The sequence below is a fragment of the Strongylocentrotus purpuratus genome, unplaced genomic scaffold (assembly GCF_000002235.5).
Source record: "Strongylocentrotus purpuratus isolate Spur 01 unplaced genomic scaffold, Spur_5.0 spur5_scaffold_8, whole genome shotgun sequence".
Taxonomy (NCBI): Eukaryota; Metazoa; Echinodermata; class Echinoidea; order Camarodonta; family Strongylocentrotidae; genus Strongylocentrotus; species Strongylocentrotus purpuratus.
This window is the reverse complement of record NW_022145614.1, coordinates 4,092,594-4,114,413: the sequence shown is the minus strand read 5'-3', so window position 1 is coordinate 4,114,413 and position 21,820 is coordinate 4,092,594. Positions and strand designations below refer to the sequence as shown.

Sequence of the window (21,820 nt, the reverse complement as noted above, 5' to 3'; positions counted from 1 at the left end):
TCTTTGCATGACTCTCACATTTCGATGCTATGTGCCACTTTTTCATATTCTCTTTCTTCTCCTTCTTCTCTAGCTCTCTCTCTCTCACTGTTTTTTTAAAACTATTTTACCTTCACTCTTCCTTTTCAGTTTTCTTATATTTCGACCCCCCCCCCCACCACCACAACCACCACCACCACTCTCCCACTCTCTACACATATTTATCTGATCTCCCTCATCGGCACATGCACACCCCCTTCTGTTCTCTCTCTCTCTCTCTCTCTCCCTACCTAGCTCCCTCCACCGCCCCCCCCTCTCTCTCTCTCCTCCTCTATTCCATCCCTCTTTCACTCACTGATGATAGTGAAGCTCCTTTAGCTCATATGTTTCTTTGTGTGTCAAGTATGACTTGTCAAAGAATAATTAGTATTTTCTTTTGGTTATCCTCAAGCAGGTACAATAACCGGTCAGTGGAACTTCTTTTTGTTTTCTCTTGTAAGTTACTAGAGTTTAGGTCTGAGAAATGAAATACATGTAAGATATTAGATAACGATGTATTTTTGGAAATATAACTAACATTTCACATATAATAATTAATAGACTACCGGTAAAGTGAAATAATCTATTTCACCTATGACTTAAAACCACAGACCCCTTCATTCTGACAATTTAAGGAGCAGAGCAGCGAGAGAAAATATACATATATGAGAACTTTCATAAAACTCGAGATAAGATATGTGCAGAACAATCACATACTTCCAGTTGTAAAACATGTTGTAAAACATGATCATTGTTGGCAGAAAGGGACACAGACTCTTAAACAAATTGATAAAACACAAATTCATATAATTTCATATATTTCACAATTTTATTATATTTACAGTAACATATTGGCATTAATGAACAAATAATTGTTTGAACAGCAAAGTGCATATGACATGAAACAATGACTTGCTCTAGGGAAAATATGCATCCAAGTCGTAAGTCAAAAGCATGCAGCTTATGATACCTTAGAATTTATTTCGTGCAATTTTATCAGATTGCTCTCTCTCTCTCTCTCTCTCTCTCACTTTCTCTCTAATACCTCAATTTTGTTCACATCTTTTTATCTTGTTTCGCTCTTACCCATTCTTAATCACTTTCACTCTCTCTCCCTGTCAAAAGCACCTATTTATGCTGTGTCATAAATCATACATACATTTTTAATCTGCATAAAAGGATACACCCCTTGTTGCAAAAAAATATAAAAGAAGATGTAATAACTGACACAGAAAGAAAGATAGAGAGAAAGGGCAAAGAGAAAATGACATTACAGGGAGTAAGATAAATAAGAGAAAGAAAGAAAGAGACATATAGAATGAGAAATTTCAAACTACCAAACTGCTTTCATGTCCATCATTCCACGAAACGGTCACCCATCTAGAAAAGCAATTATTCTGACTCTTTAGATTGATATATCTGGGGCGGTATTCTGAACCCTGTGTTATCTCTAATATTGTTTTATCTTTGAAGATAAGATAAAGTTGGTACTCTGAATATTGTTGTAGCTTTTGTGTTATCTTTTGTTGTATCTTTTCTCTCATCTTATTGGTCGCGTCTGCGCTTATACTTTGGTGCGCTTGTAATTGTGCGTATTATTAATAAAGTGGCATTTAATCCTCATTTGCATATGCGCACGGGAGATAATATGTCGAGATAATTGGTATTCTGAAAGTTGTTGTATCTTTTATCTTATCTTATCTTGCATGGTATTTACAACAATATTTACAACAGGTAGGGGGTTGTTGTATCTTTCGTGGTGATATAATGGCAGCAATATTTTTTGCCCAGAATCAACTTCGTGCCAATAGACGAGTTAGAGGAAGATTGTTTGTTGACCGAAAACATCACAGATGAGAACTTTCTATGATATTACATGCTACGATATGACGATTTTAATGCTCTCATCTTAACCAATATAGTGAAAGCGTGATTTGTCTTCATGATCCACATTCAACAGCGCATAATGATGACGCGCGTAATAAGTGCTCATATAACTAATTACACCCAAGATTAGTATGCGCTAGGCGCATCTTCAGATATGGCATAAAGTATTCCTATTGGTTGACCTAATATCATGCTTATTTAAAATAGATTTTGATTGGTAGGGTCCATAAAAATTAGCGTGTCATCAATGGTCAAAGATAAGATAGAGGCGGTCCTTCAAGAGATAACACAGGGATAAAACAATGTTCAGAATACTAACTTACAACAATATTAGCGCTGTGTTATCTCTGGAAGATACAACAAAAGATAACACAAAACTTACAACAATGTTCAGAATACCGCCCCTGTTTAGAAAGACCATCTTTCCAGACTGTGATCCCACATTTGCTCCAGGCTTTAATTTGTCAAAGATATACATGTAGGGTTAGAATAAGGGTTATAGTTGGGTTGTAGGTTAGGTTTAGGGTTTGGATATGGTACAATGTTGGTTTCTGGGTTGAAATCAGGAATTTGATAATTGTAGGAAATTGACAGCAGAGCAACTGAACTATTGTGAAACATCATACAAACTTCCAGAAAGACCGATTATTGTGATACCTAAATTACATTATCATTGGACCCATTCCGAAAGGCCACCTTTCTAGAAAGGCCGGTCATTCCGACTCTCTGGATATAAAGAGAATTAGACCCTTGTCTAGGAATGTCACTTTGTATATTTCCATGGACAGTCTTAATGCACAGATTCCATTGCTTACAACATGATTATTTCACATCCAATAGTTTCATTCCACAGAGACAGATGCAATGGACTTCATGATGACACCTGACTCTGCAAACTTATATGAACTAGCTTTCTGAAGTTCTGGACAAACTATATCGAGATAGAGTCTTCTAATGTGAGAACCATGCACTCATGTCAGTTCCATTAAATCCCAAACACATCACTCATCTGTCCTCCTCTTCTTGTTCTTTCAATCTTTGTTCTTGTTCCTTTTTTTTCCCCATGTTTTCAGCATCCATTTCATCATCACTATAGTTCATAATGTCAAAGTCATCAATGGAAATCATCTTCTTTTCTCCAAATGGTGGCGGTCCAATCAGGGCTTCAACATCCGTGTAGTTCAGAACTTCCTTTTCAAGGAGATTTTTGGACAACTAAGATAAAATGATCAAAGAAAGATTTAAATTTTTTTAAATTTCATTACTATATTTAGAATGTTCCGGCAACAGGATAAAAAACTGTAATTTGGCAAGCATTTTAAACAGATAATTAGATGCTCAGGTTTGATAAGTTGAATAATGGTCTGTAGAAATTAATGTGGTCTCAGACTTTTTAATTGGACGTGTCAAGCATACAAATGGTTAAAGTGTACTTGTCAAATTTATTTTATCGTAAAAGTTTCTTAATAACACAATAATGTACAACTGTAAAAATCTACCAGTGCCTATTGTGTTTTTTGTTGCTCTAGTAGATTTATTAAAGAAAATAAAACAGCCACTTCAATGGCGATACAGTTACATATATATAATTATTTCAAAATAAAATAAAATGAAATAGTCTTACCAATTTCAATGTATCTACATGTTGATTTAGCAAAGATTCTGTAGCCCTGTATGCAGTAGCAACCAACTTCCTAGCTTCCTGTAAGATTACAAAAGAGGGGGAAAATTCAGTCTCAAAAATATTTTGTAAACACTAAATATTCTTTTTTAAATTTACATTTTACAATATGTACTTTCATGCAGTTTGAATTAAGAACTAATTATAAAGATTTAGCAGTTAGATTTTGTTTAAACATGATAACTAAACAAATAGTAAAGCCCCACTGTACTTGCGCTGCGCCCTCTGTATAGCAAACAATGCCTAAGTGGTGACCGTTGGTCCCCCATGGTCCCCTTTTTCTTATGTTAATTGAGAGCTGATTTGATGAGATAACCACCTGTCAGTGACCATGCAGGGAGGTCTAATCCCTCCTGGCCAAACTAGTGCAGATACGCTTTAAGGTTGTGAGGTCTCTTGCCTAGCTAACCAGAATTACATCAGAAAGGGCAGCATCGCTACCGTCTTTGGACTAAAATAGTCTCTGAATCATGTCTGATGGTATTTACCTCATCCATCGTATGCTGTAGCCTATGACTATAAGGCCTCTTGCCTAGCTCACTGGAGCTACCCTCAGGGAATGATAGGTGTCCTATTTCATCATTCATTCCAAGAGATCTGATCTGAGAGTAAGCCAACTTGGTGACCCTGTTCAGGTCATCCTGGGCTCCTAGACGAGCAAAGGAGGGAAAGAAGAAGCAAAGGGTGAAGATGAAGGAAGGGAACAAGAAAGAAAGAACATGGACATCATGGGTGGGAGTAAAAAATGAAAAGAAAATGAGTTGGAAAAAAGGAGATGAAGGAAAGAGATAGACAAGAAGTAAACATAACATAAAAAGAAAAGAATAACAAGGAATAAGACTCAGAAATGGTATTAAAATTGGTATAACATGCCAAACTTGAAATGATACAGTTTGATTAAATTAATATCGCAAAGAATCTTCTGTAGATTGATTTCAAGTCTGTGTTTGAACACCAAGCCTTTAAAGTCTAAAAAAAAAAAAACTGCAATTCCTGTGATCAATAATGACAATCATCTAGTTGTTGTAAAGTGTTATTGAAATTACAATGCTTAAAACATCACTACAACAATAATTGAAGAGTTCTTGTTGTCTCTTTGCCAGCAATTAATGATGATTCCTGCACTATGGTATCAGAGGCATAACAATGTGATGCATTCATTGGAATATGGGGGTCAATGCAAACCATATATTATATTAAACAATGAAGTATTTACCTGTAGTAACTTTGTTGAAGATGATTGCCTCAGCTACTCTACCTCCTAATGCCATACACATCCTGTCAAACAACTGAAACAAAAATCAAACAAATCGTATCAGATTGTCACCCTAGTATCAAGTATTTCATTTTTAAAAGTGTGAGGAATTCATACTTTCATGACTTATCTATTTGCATGTATCTCAAATCATGGCCAACTCATCAGCTAAACGTTAAGATTTTGATATCAACAGGTGTATACACTCTTTGATACATGCCAAGGTTGACAGAAAACCGGTGCAGAGCAAAACAAAGGTTTCAAACAAGCAGAAAAATATGCATATATCATTGTGAGAGAACCCGATACATTCTTCCCACTAAACAAAATAACAGCAATAACTTTCTAATATCAAATTTAATCTAAAAGCACTAAACAGGAGTTCCTTGGAAGCCCTTGGGTACAAACATTTTTTGTAAATAAATTTTCAAATATTGAGTTCTAAATATCTGTTTCGTACATAAATAGGGTATGAAATATCATAGGGACAAATTTCAAATTAATGTACCCATTTCTGTTTCGAACGGATAAAAACAAAAAGTACATATTATTTGTCCGAACATAAAAAATTTGCTGACCACAGTACAGAAAGAGGGAATATGATTGCATAATGTACCTGTTCTTTTGAGTAGAGCTTCTGATCCGAGGGAAGATACTGTGCGAACCCCAGTGCAGCACTGGCCCTTGGTACAATGGAGACCTTCAACAAAGCATCAGTATGCTCCAACAGCCAGCCAACGAGGGCGTGTCCTGATTCATGGAACGCCACCACGTTACGTTCCTCCTTGGACATCACGTTTTCAGCCTTTGCTGCACCTGCTAGGATGCGCTCCACAGCGTATTCAAAGCTCTCAGTGTGAACAGCCTTGTGGTCCTCCCTGGCTGCATGCAGGGCAGCTTCGTTGCACATGTTGGCTATGTCAGCTCCTGATGGGGCAGGGTTAAATACATGAAAAAAGTTGTTAAGTCTGTTTGTGAGGGGGCCTGAAAGACTCTTCTCGAGCAACCAACAGTGCTTTAGGCAGATTCTAAGAGCTTCTTCTTGTACATATCGAATAAGAATTAAGATGTCAAATTGTCAATCATAGTATGCAATGAATTCATGTATTCAAGCTATAAACTGAGATTGCAAAATATCTTCTCGAGCAACAAACAGAGATTTAATCAGTTTATAAGAGCTTCTTCTTGTCCATATAGAATGAAAACGAAGATGTCAAACATAGTATGCAATGAGCTCATGTATTTAAGCTATAAACTTAGCTGGCAAAATATCAGATGACAAGATTCAATCTACTAATTTTTCCCAGCTTTAATAATATCAAGTACAAGAAAAGGGTTAATCATAATGGAACACATTTTGTTACCTGTCCGAAATCAAACCTCCTTGATAATCATAGTTACACTTATATATTTCTGTTAATTTATTCTATAAAGTAAACACATACAGTAATTTTAAATATGATCCCACTTTTGCTGTACTATCAATACTAAAGGATTCAAATAAGGAAAATATATGTATTGGCAATGGGAGGGGAGAATTGGATGATACAAGAATGTGAAGAGAAAAGAGCAGAAAGGAGAGAAGTTGGGGGCAGAAACTTGGTTTTAACAAAATAAACATGTATATACAGAATTTGATTTTATTACTTCATGTGGGCATTCTAACAAAGTGGCCATACAATCTACTCGGGTCCGACTCCTCACCACTCATTCCTGGTGTAAGCTGCGCCAGCCTGGTGGAATAATCTGCTGGTTTCCCTTTGAGGACGAGCTTCTTGAGATAGACTTCAAAGATCTCCTTTCTCTCAATCATGGTAGGTATATCGATGAGGATGTGTCGATCAAATCGACCGGCACGCAGTAGAGCCTTGATTTTGACAATGCACAAAAGATTTGAGAACATAAAACTACTGAAACTGCCAAGTCACCTAAATCCCTACAAATGTCTAATGCACCTTCCAATTTATTCTTCTTCTTTTTAAAATAAGAAATATGTACAATCTGTACAGTATAATAAATATTCACTTAGGTTTTACTGACATAAATCAACTTCAAAATAATTTGATTTTTGTTGTCACATTCTAGTAGTATAACCTGATTTAATAGTGCATGTACATTTTTTATCAATTTGGAAGTTTTCAATTTCAACCAACTTGTCATTACAATTGCGAGTTCAACTTTTTCAACTTAAACCATTCATTAATTTCTATCAATATTTTCTTGTAAATAGTGCTTGCATTCAACTTGGTCTGGGAAGCAGGCTATACTTTGGTCAGGGTAGCTCTTTCCCATTCCATCTTATGTAGGCCTATCCTTGGTCTCTGCATACATGTGAAAATTCTTTTATGTCTTTATACAATGTGGATGATAAGCTCACATTCTTATTGGGAATAAACAACCAACAAAAGCAAACAACATATATCCTACTAATGACTATCAAAAGAAGTTACAGCATTTTATTCCCCAAATTAAAATTTTCTCTGAATCTCTTAAACATCAATGAGGTGACCAAGTGTTTGGGGGATTACTTTCTGAGCTCCCTCTTATTTCTCACCTTATCTAATATATCAGCCCTGTTAGTAGACGCAAGCATGATGACATCTTTCTGAGTTCCCATTCCATCCATCTCAACCAGCAACTGATTCAAGGTCTGTTCCTCCTCACCAGACGAGTTCATATTAGCTCTGAAAATAGAACATTACAAACATTTGTGTCACGAAATACCTTCTTCACTCAGGAACAAATAATTGCATATATTCTTGATTCAGAGGCTGTAGTCATAACCAAAATCAGCCAGAACTTAAGGGAAACCACCTGGCATGATATTTCATCTAAAAATGCATATCGTGAGACTGGGCTGTCATGCTTCAATAGTACATGTATATATGATACAACTAATGTTATAATCATTTGATTGCATAATTGTCAATTATCAGTATGCAATCCATCTCTCTTTAATACTGCAGAAAGGTCAACATTATCCATCAAAGAATGTTACCTAATCCAGTCAACCATTGGGCTATTCACATTATCATAACCATTCATGCTCGAATCAATTATTTGTACAAAAATCCCACTGTCACATAAGTCACAAACCAATAATAAGATACTGTTTGACATTAAAGAGCTTTTACAGAATACTTCTCCCACTTGGAGCCAGAAGGGCATTAACACCCTTCTGGCTCTCAGCAGACGATTTGAAACTGACAAGGATTTTCCTTGGCTTCTCTCACTTACGAATCTGATCGTTTCCTGCCGATAGCATCCAACTCATCAATATAGACGATGCAGGGGGCCCTGTTACGCGCCTCCTTGAAGAGGCTGCGTACTCTAGCAGCTCCCAAGCCCCCAATCATCTCCACAAACTCTGATCCAGCCATGGCTAGGAAGGGCACATTGGCTTCAGTAGCCACTGCCTTGGCGAGGAGAGTCTTTCCACATCCAGGGGGGCCCAAGAGGAGGGCACCTTTGGGGACCTTGGACAAGAAAAAACATGATACACTGATGTTAAAAATTCATCCGATTCATAAAGTGTTTGGTTCATGAGAATTAAAAACTTTAAGGCATATATACAGTATTTTAATTTTCTTGTTTAACAAATTAACAATTTAGTTTGGTTTAGTTTAACGTAACATTCAATATAAATAATTATCCATAAGAACTACTCATGTTTAATAATAATATGCTAGATCTATGTGATTCTGTTAAAGAAAGTGCCTGTTTTAATATGTCTCTACTATGTCTGGACCAGGTACATTTGCATTTTATCTTCAGTTTACCACCTAGCTAAATATACGATTCATATTCACATCTTCAAGAGATCAAAGAGATGATGTAATTTGAATAACATGGTTCCACAAGAGGTAACTTTCCAGGGTGGTAATAACAAAAATTGTGGAAAAAATGTATGGAATCATCCTTCAGCAAACCTTAATTGTATGTCCTAATTTGCGAAGATTTTGACCTAGTACTGTACCTTTGCACCAAGCTCCATGAACTTTTCTGGTCTCTTTAGATAGTCCACAAACTCCATGACTTCTACCTTGGCTTCCTTGAGGCCAGCTACATCCTTGAAGGACACTCCCTTAGAAGCCCCTTCCTCTATAACCGTGAACTTTGCCTTAGCTAGAAGGGAGGAAAGGTCATGATTGGGTCAAAAGGTCATAACATATTGTTATTTACTACATTTGAGTAGAGGCAGAAGAAAAAAAATAGATGATAATAATAATAATAAACCAACTTTGTATATAGCAAATCAAAATGGTATTATGCACTTCCAAAAGGTTTGTCTATTATTGGATTGTTCATAAATAAGAATGGCAAATATTGTTTTGCTTACAATTCTTCAAAAGTGGCTGAACAATATCATTCAATAATGTTCACTTATACAAGCTGTTTTACTTGAATAATTAACTGATTGAATTAAATAAGTCGTGCGAAAAAGATCAAAGGGATAACAGAATGCCTACAAGTGAGTCTCGCCCCTGAAGTATTGGGTTTTAAAACAATTAGAGTACCAGTGGCTTCGGGTAACACATAATTGCGCCTACTCTGATGGAACTTCAAGCTACGTGTATGGGCGATCTTAACACAACTAGAATATTCTTGAAATGAAGCATTCAAACTCCTGAAATACAGATAAAACAATTAAATTAATTTGTCAGAAATTTCCTAGGTAGGCATATGAGATAATGTTTCTCTTGCATAATCATGTAAAATATAACTCCTTGAGATTAAAGCGGGACTTACTGAGCTGAGTAAAAGCATTCATCCCTCCTCCTCTCATTGCTGAGCGTATGATGTAGAAGAGAAAACCCAGAACAAGGACTGTTCCCAGGATACTCATCATTCCATCAGAGCTAGAATGCTGGTAACGGATCTGAATCTACAAAACAAAAGGAAAATGAAATATTAAATAAAAACTCATGCTTTCTTTTAGATATCATTTCTAACATATTTTCCTGTTTGTCTCTTAATCTAGATTAAAATCATTTTTGTTATTGAATATTTTCCTGCTGTTTGTCAAATATGGTAACCCAGAGCCATTGCCATTTCTCACTCTTTGTGTTGGTTGATGAGTAGACATCATTCACAAGAGGGCAGTGGACTGATTTGACGGTTTATTACTATATTGAAGTTTAGTCATCTTCCTGGTCAAATCTTGCGATCATTTACAATAGTGAGTTAGCAATGGCAAATGAAACAAGCCTCTCAGTTTGTATGGGTCTAATGGTTGCTTCAAAAATCATTGATACATACTAACTTAATATTCTAAATCTGTAATTTTGAAAATTACTTTGAATTGATAAAGTGAGAAAAAAAACTCTTATGAAGCCTGCTTCACATATCACATGGTAAAATGCCATAATTCATCACAAGATTTTTTTAAAAGTGTACTGTGCTTCATATTTTGTGTATCTTATCACATACAGAAAATTGAGTATGCATAAGACTTTTGTTGCACACAACTTTTTTCCATGCCCTCTAGCCATTCATTTGGTACACATTGTAAAAACCTGTCAATATAAATCACAGCTGTTTGTTGCAGCATATGTAAATGAGCCTTAAATAAATTATATATTAAATTACTCTGTCTTTGTGTGCGATCCCAAGCTGTTCCTCAACCTCCCTTAGTTTCTGCTCAAACTTCTGAATGTTGCCAACACGCATCCTGAAATGGTTAGGCTGTCCTCTTCCGACCTAGGATTGAGAAAAAGTGATGGCTCATCTAGTGAGGTCCTTTCAACAAATGATATAAGCAATACAACACAATGTATACCAAGAGAAGTATAATAACCCACTGAAGCACAATAAGCCTCACCATACACTTTCAAACATTCAAATACGAATGAAGAGAACGATTGAAAAAAGGGTAAGAAAGAGATAGAAGAGAGGGAGAGGAAAATACACAAGGTGATCGTAAATCAAATTGAGAGAGGTTAACCTTTATTATAGTTTCTAAAAAGAAAGAAAGGAATATTGAGAGAGAGAGAGAGAGAGAGAGAGAGAGAGACAAAGAGAGAGAGAGAGAGAGGGGGGGGGTAGAAGGGGGTGAGAGAAAGATAGTGGAACGACAAAGGGAGACAGATTATTTCAGCAGTCCTCTGTAGAGCGTCAAGATTTGTGATGTCTCATGCGAGACACAGCTAGCCACAAAATTGCATTTTACGCCTTTCCATGATATCTATATGATTTTTCAGCAGATTGTTTGTGTTTTTCAAGAGAAAATCTTTCCATCCATATAATTTGTCCAAAATTATCAGTTGTTGTGAATTCTCTTCGGGCGACTACTTTAACAATCACTTGGAATCACATACCTCTCTACCAAAGACGATAGCACCATCATGCAGGAAGACATGGACTACATCAGACTCAGGATTCTTGCTCTCTCCACTGCCATCAGTATCATAATACGTTACTGACACATCCTTCACCTGATGATAAAGAAACACATATAAAGATGATATTTTACTATGATGTTGAATAGAAGCTTGGACCCAGTAAACTTGTTACAACAAACAAACAAAAAACAAAAACAATTTTTTTTTTTTTTTTTTCTTCTTCTTTTTTTCTTATTTTTTTCTCCATTATAAAACATGCAGGTTACAGAATACTGAAGGAATCGTTAAAAGAACATTCAAACAGAAGATAACACAAATATAAGATATGTGTATCTTATGTGACCAACAACAAAAAAACGTTTGGGATTACAGTAGTCAGGGATGAAGTAAAGTGACAGAATGAGGTCTACGGGGAGCTCTGTTCTCCCTACAGCACCAATGTTATCAGATCCAATACCTCTTCTTAATAGAGTGATTCCATTTTTATTGATATAATTATTGGTGGCACATGACTAGCTCTTACCTCTCCTTTAGCAAGCATATCATTGACGAATGACTGCCATGAAATGTTCTGAGCCTCATCACCTCTGGAGAGAAGGTTAAGAAGAGTTAGGATCAGCATCACAACAATCAACATCCTGATATTCTCCCCATCACCGGCCTTCTTACTTGGATCTGCAAGAACACAAAGAATCAGAAAGGTTCATAAAGTTGGCCCAACTGACATAGACAAATTTATGTGTTAAAAAAACATAGTGGTAGACACGGAAGGCGGTAGGGCTTAGGTATACATGCATTCCCTGGTCAAAATAAAATAGATTAAAACTAGCGGGGGAAAAAAAGTGAAAACTAAACAGCATAGAAAATATAAATTGGACTATTTCAACTCTGAAATATATTTTTCATCTGTCTTTTGTTCCAAGTCCTTAGCCTAAACATATGTTTTTTTGACCATTTTTTCCTTTTTGCAATGTTTATAAGCAAATACTAGTAGAGGGAAAAGAGTCTAGTTTTTTGGGAAAAAGAGAAAATAGCCCTAAATATTGTTTTCTTTTCTCGCATGGATAAAGTGAGGGTAGCTTCACAAGTTTTACTTTTAGAATGGCAAACTCACTTTAGGTCCAAAAACCATCATTATCTTTTTCAGTAATTATCTGCAATTTTCCCTCAATTCTCTTTCTACTTTACATCTGGGCCAACTCTTGTAAGGAAATTCCATAGCTTGTTTGAGACCATCTGTTTAGTGGGATGTCATGCTTTCAAGTTACTAGTACTTGCCAACACATATCATGCGCATCATTTTAAAGTTTCTTGCTTCTGCAATAAGCATAACTTGATTCAAACACTCTTGAAAGCCAATGTGTCTATTCTTCAATATATATAATATGCGTTCCCACCTATCTGCATGCTTGTCAAGGATAGGTCGTTTAATTTTATCAAAGCTGTTGAAAATTGTGAAAACCTCACCTTCATCATCCTTCTGATCTTGATCCTCTCTCTGTTGCTGCATTGCACTTGAAGTACTAAAACTCCTCATGTTATCTGTAGCAAAGTAGTACATGAGCACAAGAAATTCCACTTTGTAAGAATTTGAATTCTCTCTTTCAGAAGACGTCCTATCAAACTGTTCTTTTAATGCTTTTGATTACTTTTCTATAAATCTTTATAAAAGATGACTTTATAACAACTAAAAAAATCAGACAATGCTTTAAATTTATACTTCACAGTCACACTCCCAGAAATTGATGTGGATTATAATTTGATGGTCATTCTCAAATAGAAAATTAAAATAACCGTCTTCGGCAACTGAAAAATCATCCTATGCTTTCATTGTATATGCACAGGCATGTACACAAATTGCAATTAACATGCATTTCTCAAAAGAAGAGTGGACAAACTCATCAAAGATGCCCATGAAAGTTATAATTTATCCTGAATCAGTCAAGGCATTAGTAATAAGAAAAAATAACATTAAATATAAACTTCAACCCTTTTATATTGGATTTATTGAAGTACAATTATGGGAAATATCAATACTTAGCAATTAAAATGGTCTATTTCACTGTCGTGTACCCCCCCCCCCCCCCCCATTTTAATCAGTCAATAGTGTCTTTCCATTACATTCATTTCAGCTCACAAACTTACCCATGGATACAAGGAGACTGGATAATGCACTCCTGTCATGATATCCAGACCTCTTAAGAAGACTATCAAAGGCACATACTTCCTTCTCAATACTCTGGTATTTCTTTTTCGACCAGGCATTCTGTAATCAAAGATAAATAGAAATGTTAGAAATTTTAAGATATTACCAAAAGACCAATTTGATTATTAAGATCCATTTTTAACAAATCAAGACTAATTCTAGAGTTTAGGATAATGAAATTAAACCATGGGTTAATTTTATTGGTTGTGTGCAAGGTTTAAACTCAGCAGATTGCATTTGAAGTCGTCACAACTTCGATGTAACTACAAATACAATAAAAGAGTCACAAATTCATCATATGTATTATTTATTTGTTTATTTCCCACAACTATTCATGTTTGATAATAATATGCTATATGATTCTGTTAAAGGAAATGCCCGTTTTAATACGTCTCTACTATGTCTGGACCAGGTACATATTTTCTTAAAAATCTTGATTTCCACATTAAATTGGTCTTTCCTTTGCATGATATCTTCAGTTTATTACCGCCTAGGCCTAGCTACATACAGTACATGATTTAGCCTAGATCTTAGACAGAAATAACCGTCTGATATGGGTCATTTCTTTAATAAAACTGACATTTGTTGACATTCCTCAATACAATATAATCGGAGGTCTAGTGGAGCCAGACGTAGTCTCAGTGGAACAACCAACGATATAGAGAGACTGAAGCTTTTGATCTTCATAGAGATCTATATGATTCATATTGAAGAGTGGATGTCCATCAATGCAATGCCTGGTCCATGGTCACGGACTAGTGGTTTCCTAATTTCATGAATAATGATAATGACAAAATTATAAAATATAATCAGTGATAACATTGATATAAACGCTGTGCATTAACCTGAAGACATCGTGAGTGAAAATGTAGAAATGATCCACGTCCGAGTGTTGTCTGCAGCTGCGGCCGCGGAGTACGTCGTTGGTAGCCATCACTAGCAGCGCTTTCTGCCGATCCAGTCGGGGTGGAGATACTCTGTGAAGTCGATGGGCAGTATGTCCTACAAAAAGCAGAATTTACTCCAGAAATCGTCCTTTTTAACGAAGCCCGTGAAAGTCCTTGAATAGAATACATTTTCTAGACTATTGGCTGTAATTTTTTTTATCTTAACCATCTACAACAATATCAAACAAACTGTCAAAACGAACACAGAGCAATCGTTACAAGAAATTGCATAATTCCATGGGCGCTGACATTTTGTTTCGCAAGCCTTTGATTGAAGATGCTAGGATGATCTATGACGTCATGAACGTCATCCACAGGCTAGGCCGCATCGCTCAACTTGCGCTGCGCGCTATATGTTACTGATCATTTTCGTAATGATATATAAAAGGTACAAAGTGTTTTTCTCTTTAAATAATCCCCGACTAATTTTACTGATATAATATATCATTTAATTAAAAATAATATTCTAATTCTTTAAATCCTTGAAGAAGAAAAAAAAAAAATCAAAAATTATAGCCTAATGCTCCCAATTACACAACTATTGTTAGATCTACTATAAAGGTCCCGTCAAAGAAAAAGAAGTAGGTAGATGGGATATTGCGAATTGACTGATTGGAGAACTTGCGATTGATTCGAATGGATCAATCACAATTAGTCTCAGTTAGACAGGGCCCATATATCACCTTACCATTCATAAAGATGAAGAAAAAAAAATTGCAGCAAAAGATGAAGAAAAAAAATTTGCAATTTTTAGACCAATTAATTTGTAATAGGTGAATGATTTGTAAAAAGACGAATATAGTTTGTCAACAGCCCGTCAACAGACGTATATGCGTTGTAAATAAATCTATTATTTCAACAAAAATGTAACACGGTAGGCCTACATATAATGCAAGCATACATATGAAAGGCTTGACAAAGACAAAATGATTGGCAAAATAAGCAAGATTTTGGAAGAAAAAGGAAGCCTTCCGAAAAGACAAAGGGTTTATAAAAAGACAAATGATTTTCAAAAGAAGAATGGTTTGAGAAAAGACAATCAGTTTACAAAAGGACAGATGTTTTTATTGAAGATTTGTTGTTGTTGGAAACACAGAAATAGTCACTGTGGCTGAAGCATAATTACAGTTATCATTTTCATAAGAGTAAAAAATGCCCCTTTTCTACACTACCCCTCCCCTCCCCGCCATAATTATAGGCCCTTCTTTTTGTTGTTGATGAATCCATTGACATACCGTGCTTTAATCCCCTTTCCTTTAGATCAACCGCAACAATGTTTATGATATAAATGGCCGAAATAGTATTGATGTGTTTCATATACTTCCTATAATACTTTCATTGAGGCATTATCAGGAGATCATGAATATATAAAAACATTTTTAATTTGAAAAAAGTATAAAAAAAAAAAAATTAATTAAAAAAAAAAAAAAATCCCTTATATTTGGCAAAGAAAAACTTGAAATACACTGTCGCTCATTTTGTTTTACCCCAATTTATGGAATTATTTTAAAATAATTTTAAAATAATAGATCTAGATAATAGTATACATTCTCAGATTTTATTAAATAATAATTTGTCAATGTGTGTTTTGCGTGACTGCTAGAGCATGTGTATTCTACTATGCTTATCAACTAGGCCAAGCATTATGGCTCAAGGCATGGGCACACAGAGGATTTTTTATGTTGGGAACCGGGGTAAAATGCAATTAAATTATTAAACATTTATTGCATTTTCTTTTCTTTTTTTTTATTTATGGAAACTGCCCCCTAGCTCCCGCTGCGTACAGTCATGGTTCAGTGACAAAGCAATGGCCTTGTAACTGTGAGGCCCCAGGATCAAAACCGTGTCGATGTGCTATATTAGTGCCATTTTGTGGGGCATTAATCCTCATTACTGTCATGTACGACTTAAGGGCGTAGGTCCCCCAGTTGATAAGCATAGTAGCATACACATGCTTTAGCAGTCACGCAAAACACACATTGTCAAATTATTATCCAATAAAATCTGAGAATGTATACTATTATCTAGATCTATTATTTTAAAATTATTTTTAAAATAATTCCACAAATTGGGGTAAAACAAAAATATTCCAACTATATGAGCGACAGTGTATATTAGCATTGTATTAAACTAACATTGATGTTCACTGTTATTATTTTACTGATATATACCCTTTCAAATAAATTTAAAATTCAAACCCCATTACATCTCCATTCAACAAAAGAAAAACACCAAATTCCTAGGCATTTATATTGATGAGTGCCTGTCTTGGCATGAACACGTACGTGATCTTTCTCGAGTTTTGTCTCGTTATATTGGTGTTATGAACATGTTAAAGCCTTTTGTTCCATATTTTGTTCATTATTTACAATTCTTTCATTCATTCACGTATTTCTTACTGTAACATTGTATGGGCTATTAATAGATTAAATACTGATGGTATCTTTAGATTGCAAAAGAGAGCCATGAGACTTTGTTGTGGCCCTGGGTACTTTGATCATACTGACCCATTATTTTTCAAATTGAGAACTCTGAAGGTAACTGATATTCATCTTATGCAAATTGCAGTGTTCATGTACCGACTTAATAAAAAAGAACTGCCTTTATCATTTTGTAACGATTTTACTCTAAATAGAGACATTCACAAATTACTACCCAACCAGACATTTTTCTGATTTCCATTTGTTTACACCATGGAGCGCCTTAGCCCAAAGATCAATTAGATATATAGGTCCTGACATTTGGAACGCTTTGCCACCTGAAATACGAGCTTGTAAAACCATTATGTCATTTTAAAAAAAAATGAAGGAAATATTTCTCTTAAAATATAATCGTTAACTTTTGAGGTACATGTTGTATAGTGCTAAATGTGTCAAGAAGAGGTAATGTGTATTTCATTGTTTTTGCTTGTTATTCAAATACGTTAAGGGGCATGATTTTTGTATTTTGTTTTATTTTTGTAACGAATGTCTTATTTTAAGCCATGTTCTATTTTTACCTAATAATTATCAACTATGTTACTTAGGAATGTTGCGCTTCAAACATTTTCTGTTTATGCATTGTTCCTACTATGTATTATATCAATGTAACCCACTGTATTCTATTATCTGTAAACAGTTATTTTACATGGTGAATAAATAAAACAAACAACTAACAAAACATCATTATAAATATTAAAGATAAAGGGCGGGGAAAGGTACAATGGTATCTCATTAAAGGAAGAAAAACGAAAAGAACAAAATCGATTTGATATATTGCATCACATTGATATTACATTGCATAAGGTATTGATTTAATAAGTCCCCGAAGTGTTCACTCTGTACAAGGTACAACACAAAGTAAATAGACTGGCACTTTCTGTTTTCGATCGAAAGATCTGAAAGATGAAGAATGAGTGATGATTTAAATCAGGCGTTTTGACATCCTTTCTAATTAAAAAAGTCAGTTGGTAAAGAGAGCTTATAGAAATCTTTTTCTTCCCCCCCCCCCCCCTTTAAAAAACAAAGATTTTAGCAAGTCAGTGTGATATACACTAACAAAAATATTTAAAAAGTAGGACAAGTGGGTTCTGGGAGTCAAACCCGTTACCTTTGCAATCCCTTATCCACAAGACCGTGTGCTGCCTCACTGCTATTACTCAGTTCGCATCTATTATTTGATCATTTCTGATGTCAATGACTTAACAAAAATAATGCAGATTTACTGATTATACACTTTCCGGGTACATGCATGACGATTATTAGTTTGATAGTCAAAATTGCCCGAACAGTTTTTCTTTCAGTTACTAAAAAGATTTTAATGTTATTATTAAACTGCCGACACGAATATCAAAAGCCCACTGCGTAGCCCCCCCTGATATTCTATAGCATAATGAATTGAAAATAGGTCTATTTAATTCAGTAGGCCTATGCATGATGATGCGTTTTATTCCATACCATGACCGTAATGAATAAGGATGCTTCTCTATTCAGTTTTGTTTTCAATAGACAGATTTCTTACACAGCATCAATTAATGAATAACAAAATTGAAAAGAAAACGATCCTTCCTTCTCATCTTCTTCTCTCTCTCTCCTCTCTCTCTCCCCCTCTCTCTCTCTCTCTCTTTCTCCTTTCTCCTGCCTCCCTCATCTTTTTCTCTCTGTTTATACAATTAAAGGTGCTGTTAACACGTAACAATGTATTTTTAAAAAGCTTTTCAGATTTCATGGACACAATACGCTATAATTAGATGTATTACTAGTACTTCTTTTATTATCCAACTCAATTTCACTTCAGCTTGAGAAAAAATACCACATATAATTTTTGATGCAATAATCCTAACACGGCATGTGGATTCTGATTTGATAAAAATAAAGCAAATTACAATTCTTCTTTTTGCACGTTTTTTCACTTTTCTTGTTCGATGTCTTTTGTATCCTTTTATTTCAAATTTTTGGGGTATAGTATAGGCCTTGTAATTGTATCTTATTTTTCGCATAATATCTTATTCTAAAGTATACGCTTTTAATCCTACAACTAAGAAATCATTATAATGCGCCAACGTCTGTTATAGCTATAGCTATAACAGACATTGGCGGATTTTATATAGAGGAATCAAAAAGCTCATTCTTACACAGCATCAATTAATGAATAACAAAATTGAAAAGAAAACGATTACATTGTATTTGATACATCAGTTTCCCATTTTGCCCTGCCTTCATTATCACACCGATAATTCATATTTATAACGTTGAGCATTTTCCCATTGCAAGCATTATAGAAACAAGTTTGTCTAAAAGCGTTTTCAATAAGCCTTGTAAAGCTTCCTACGAACATTCCACACGAAGATGTGGTTTTATTCAATTGTTTTATACTCTCTCTGTATAATTTTTCGTAATCAAATCTCCGTGTGGAATGTTCGTAGGTAGCTTTAAACGCTTAAAGATAATACTTGTCTTTTGATACACAGGCTGATAATTATGTTCAACGCAGAAAAGAGACTAAACAAACTATTTTACATCATGGCAATAGATAATGGAGATGTGTAATTGTGTTTAATATAATTAGCTATAGTGAAAGAATAATTAATTTACAGGGAATGCGTTTGGTTGTGAACAACGAAGATAGTGACTCTATAAAAGTCTACTACTATCATGTCTTCTGGTCATCTAAATCTTCTTTCTTTTCTTTTTAGGGGGGGGGGGGGGGAGTAATATTTCTAACAAGATAACAATGCATCATACAAAACTACAATGATCACAATGAAAATCTCCCAGTTGTATTTTATACATTTCGAATCTTTACTAGTAGTAGTAAACAGTTAATCAATTATTTAATAACAATTTACAGGATTTTACTTGTATGTTCTATTTCTTGCCTACATAAACGTACATACATTTTTAACATCTCTTAACATTCAAAATATGCATTAATCGTATCGATATTTACCTTGCGTTCTATATCTAGACGCTGAATTATAGAAGAAACACACTGTATCAGAAAATACATCTGAAATGAAACTTGTATTAGGCCTACATTATCAACTGGGTTTTTAACGAAAGACCGTATACACAATAAGGGTTCTGGTTTCATTTTCAATGAAAATGCACCCCAAAGCAGGGAAATTTTAACATCTTCCTACCCAAAGTGAGGACTTTCCCCCTTATTTAGTCAGACAATTTTTGAATGGAACGGTCTTCCTCATGAAAGGAAGGGATGGGTAAAACGAACACTCGAGAAGAAGAAGATATACTAACTCATATAGACACACTGCCCAGCACTGTGTTATTACACAATCGTACTTTGAACCCTCATTAAGAAGATTGCCCCTTGGAAACCGATTCTGTACTAGTTGTAGTTGGTGGGAGATCTTATTTTTTTTCCCCTGACTGACTACCTCCACCAGGAAGAACCTCCGTTGTTGACTTTACTGAAGTCGATTCGTACATCGTACATCTCTCATCTCCTCTTCTGCATCCATTGCTCCCGCATCCTACCCCAGTCAGCTCCAGATACTGACACTTTCCTCTACTAGCAAATTCCCCTAAAGATATCCCTCCACCCTCTCCAAGCGAAACCGAATACAGTTCGCACATGATGTTACCTGCCTCATCTATCTTGGCCGCTACGCTGAAGGAGCAACAGCGAAAGTCTTGAAGACACGCCGAAGCACACCTAACTTTAGACTTGACAAAGAATTTGTCCATTCGCTTGCTGGTGTTGGGGCATTTACGAGTATTTTTGGTAGCATCCGGTTGATGGAAATGCCCGAAGCTATTCTGATATGTTGCACTGGCTGAAAAGAAAAAGCGAAAGTATTCAATAAAGTGTGATAATAATATCTTAAAGGTTCTTGTCATTCTATCTCATTATCTGTCAAAGTAGTCCTTCCCCTTTCCCCCCTCGAAATTGTAGGTGTCATAATATCTTTTCATTTATTCCACCGCTTGGAGCAAAAGTGTCAAAAATTATATGAACGCTTGCAAATTCTATTCAACAAGAGTATTTTAAAGAAGGAAACAAACAAAAAACAGATCTCGGTAAAAGACTTGGAACTATAAATGATCCGACCAACAATTTAAAAAGTAACTGGTATAGTCGCACTTGTTCTTCCAGAGGTACTATTAGGCCGTGAACTAGTATAAACACTGATGCCTCACTATTTGAACACGCTTCCCCCTCACCCCCGAGAGGGGCGATTTTTATATGACAGTAATACTCCATTGTGGAACAATAAAACAAAAGGTGAGGGAGGCAGGGAGAGAGAGAGAGAGAGAGAGGAGAGAGAGAGAGAGAGAGAGGGGGAGATAGGGAGAGAGAGAGAGAGAGAAAGAAAGAGAGAGAGAGGGGGGAGAGGGGAGAGAGATAGATATATATATATATATATATAGAGAGAGAGAGAGAGAGAGAGAGAGAGAGAGAGAGAGGTGAGCAAAAGTATTATGGCAATGATAATTGTTAATCTCACCTTCTGGAGCAACATGTAGCATGAGTAAATGAGTGAATACTAAGCAACACAACAGATTAATCATCTTAATCCTTCGCTGCATCAATCTGTTAAGTTCTCACAAATATCTCCCAAGTAGCAGAGTTAACAAACGGTGTAAGAAGTATACGCAGGCAAAGGATATAGAATATTCTGCTGTTAACGATTTGCATCCTTTAATCACGCAGATAAAGAAGAGTGCTTGAGATTTGTCGAAATGTCAAATTCATCGCTTCATAAACGGGTCAAATAGTGATTTTCTTATTGAATGAGCAATTACAAATAAAGGCTCAAGCAACGGATTTATTGATGGCATGCGAGTAGAGATCGCATTTTACTAATTCCTTTGTCAGCCAATAATTGCGCGTGGTGAAATTGCCCGTTGGAGCCGCAAAACGATGTGCATGGTATGATGGTAGCAAATACTACGAAATTATTATGATGCGTGTTTCGTGTCTTGGTAATGCCATGTTTTCCGACAAATAATCAGATTATTTGCAGACGAAGATTAGTTTGTTCAG

General features: G+C 35.4%; 2 protein-coding genes across 2 annotated transcripts; both read right to left on the bottom strand.

Moving 5' to 3' along the window:
* Nucleotides 1-2,852: 2,852 nt before the first annotated feature.
* LOC593843 (paraplegin) lies at nt 2,853-14,611 on the bottom strand. Its single transcript, XM_793302.5, has 16 exons — nt 14,234-14,611; nt 13,328-13,448; nt 12,650-12,724; nt 11,706-11,857; nt 11,159-11,275; nt 10,431-10,541; nt 9,591-9,726; nt 8,818-8,966; nt 8,079-8,317; nt 7,396-7,525; nt 6,546-6,708; nt 5,458-5,768; nt 4,803-4,875; nt 4,075-4,235; nt 3,530-3,607; nt 2,853-3,120 (listed from the first exon to the last, which is right to left on the bottom strand). The coding sequence occupies exons 1-16, from the start codon at nt 14,462-14,464 to the stop codon at nt 2,911-2,913; spliced, it is 2,457 nt and encodes an 818-aa protein (XP_798395.4). The 5' UTR covers nt 14,465-14,611; the 3' UTR covers nt 2,853-2,910.
* Nucleotides 14,612-19,401: 4,790 nt separating this feature from the next.
* LOC105441974 lies at nt 19,402-21,387 on the bottom strand. The gene is made up of 2 exons (XM_011673647.2): nt 21,282-21,387; nt 19,402-20,609 (listed from the first exon to the last, which is right to left on the bottom strand). The coding sequence occupies exons 1-2, from the start codon at nt 21,361-21,363 to the stop codon at nt 20,185-20,187; spliced, it is 507 nt and encodes a 168-aa protein (XP_011671949.1). The 5' UTR covers nt 21,364-21,387; the 3' UTR covers nt 19,402-20,184.
* Nucleotides 21,388-21,820: the final 433 nt, after the last annotated feature.

Excerpts from the sequence above, each read along its gene's own strand:
- LOC593843 (XM_793302.5), bottom strand. The coding sequence starts at position 14,464 with ATGTATTCTATTCAAGGACTTTCACGGGCTTCGTTAAAAAGGACGATT. Across the intron at positions 5,769-6,545 it reads GCTTACACCAGGAATGAGTG|GAGCTGACATAGCCAACATG; the intron begins GTGAGGAGTCGG and ends CTGCCCCATCAG. Across the intron at positions 4,876-5,457 it reads AGCTCTACTCAAAAGAACAG|TTGTTTGACAGGATGTGTAT; the intron begins GTACATTATGCA and ends TTTTTGTTTCAG.
- LOC105441974 (XM_011673647.2), bottom strand. The coding sequence starts at position 21,363 with ATGCAGCGAAGGATTAAGATGATTAATCTGTTGTGTTGCTTAGTATTC. Across the intron at positions 20,610-21,281 it reads GCTACATGTTGCTCCAGAAG|CCAGTGCAACATATCAGAAT; the intron begins GTGAGATTAACA and ends TTTTCTTTTCAG.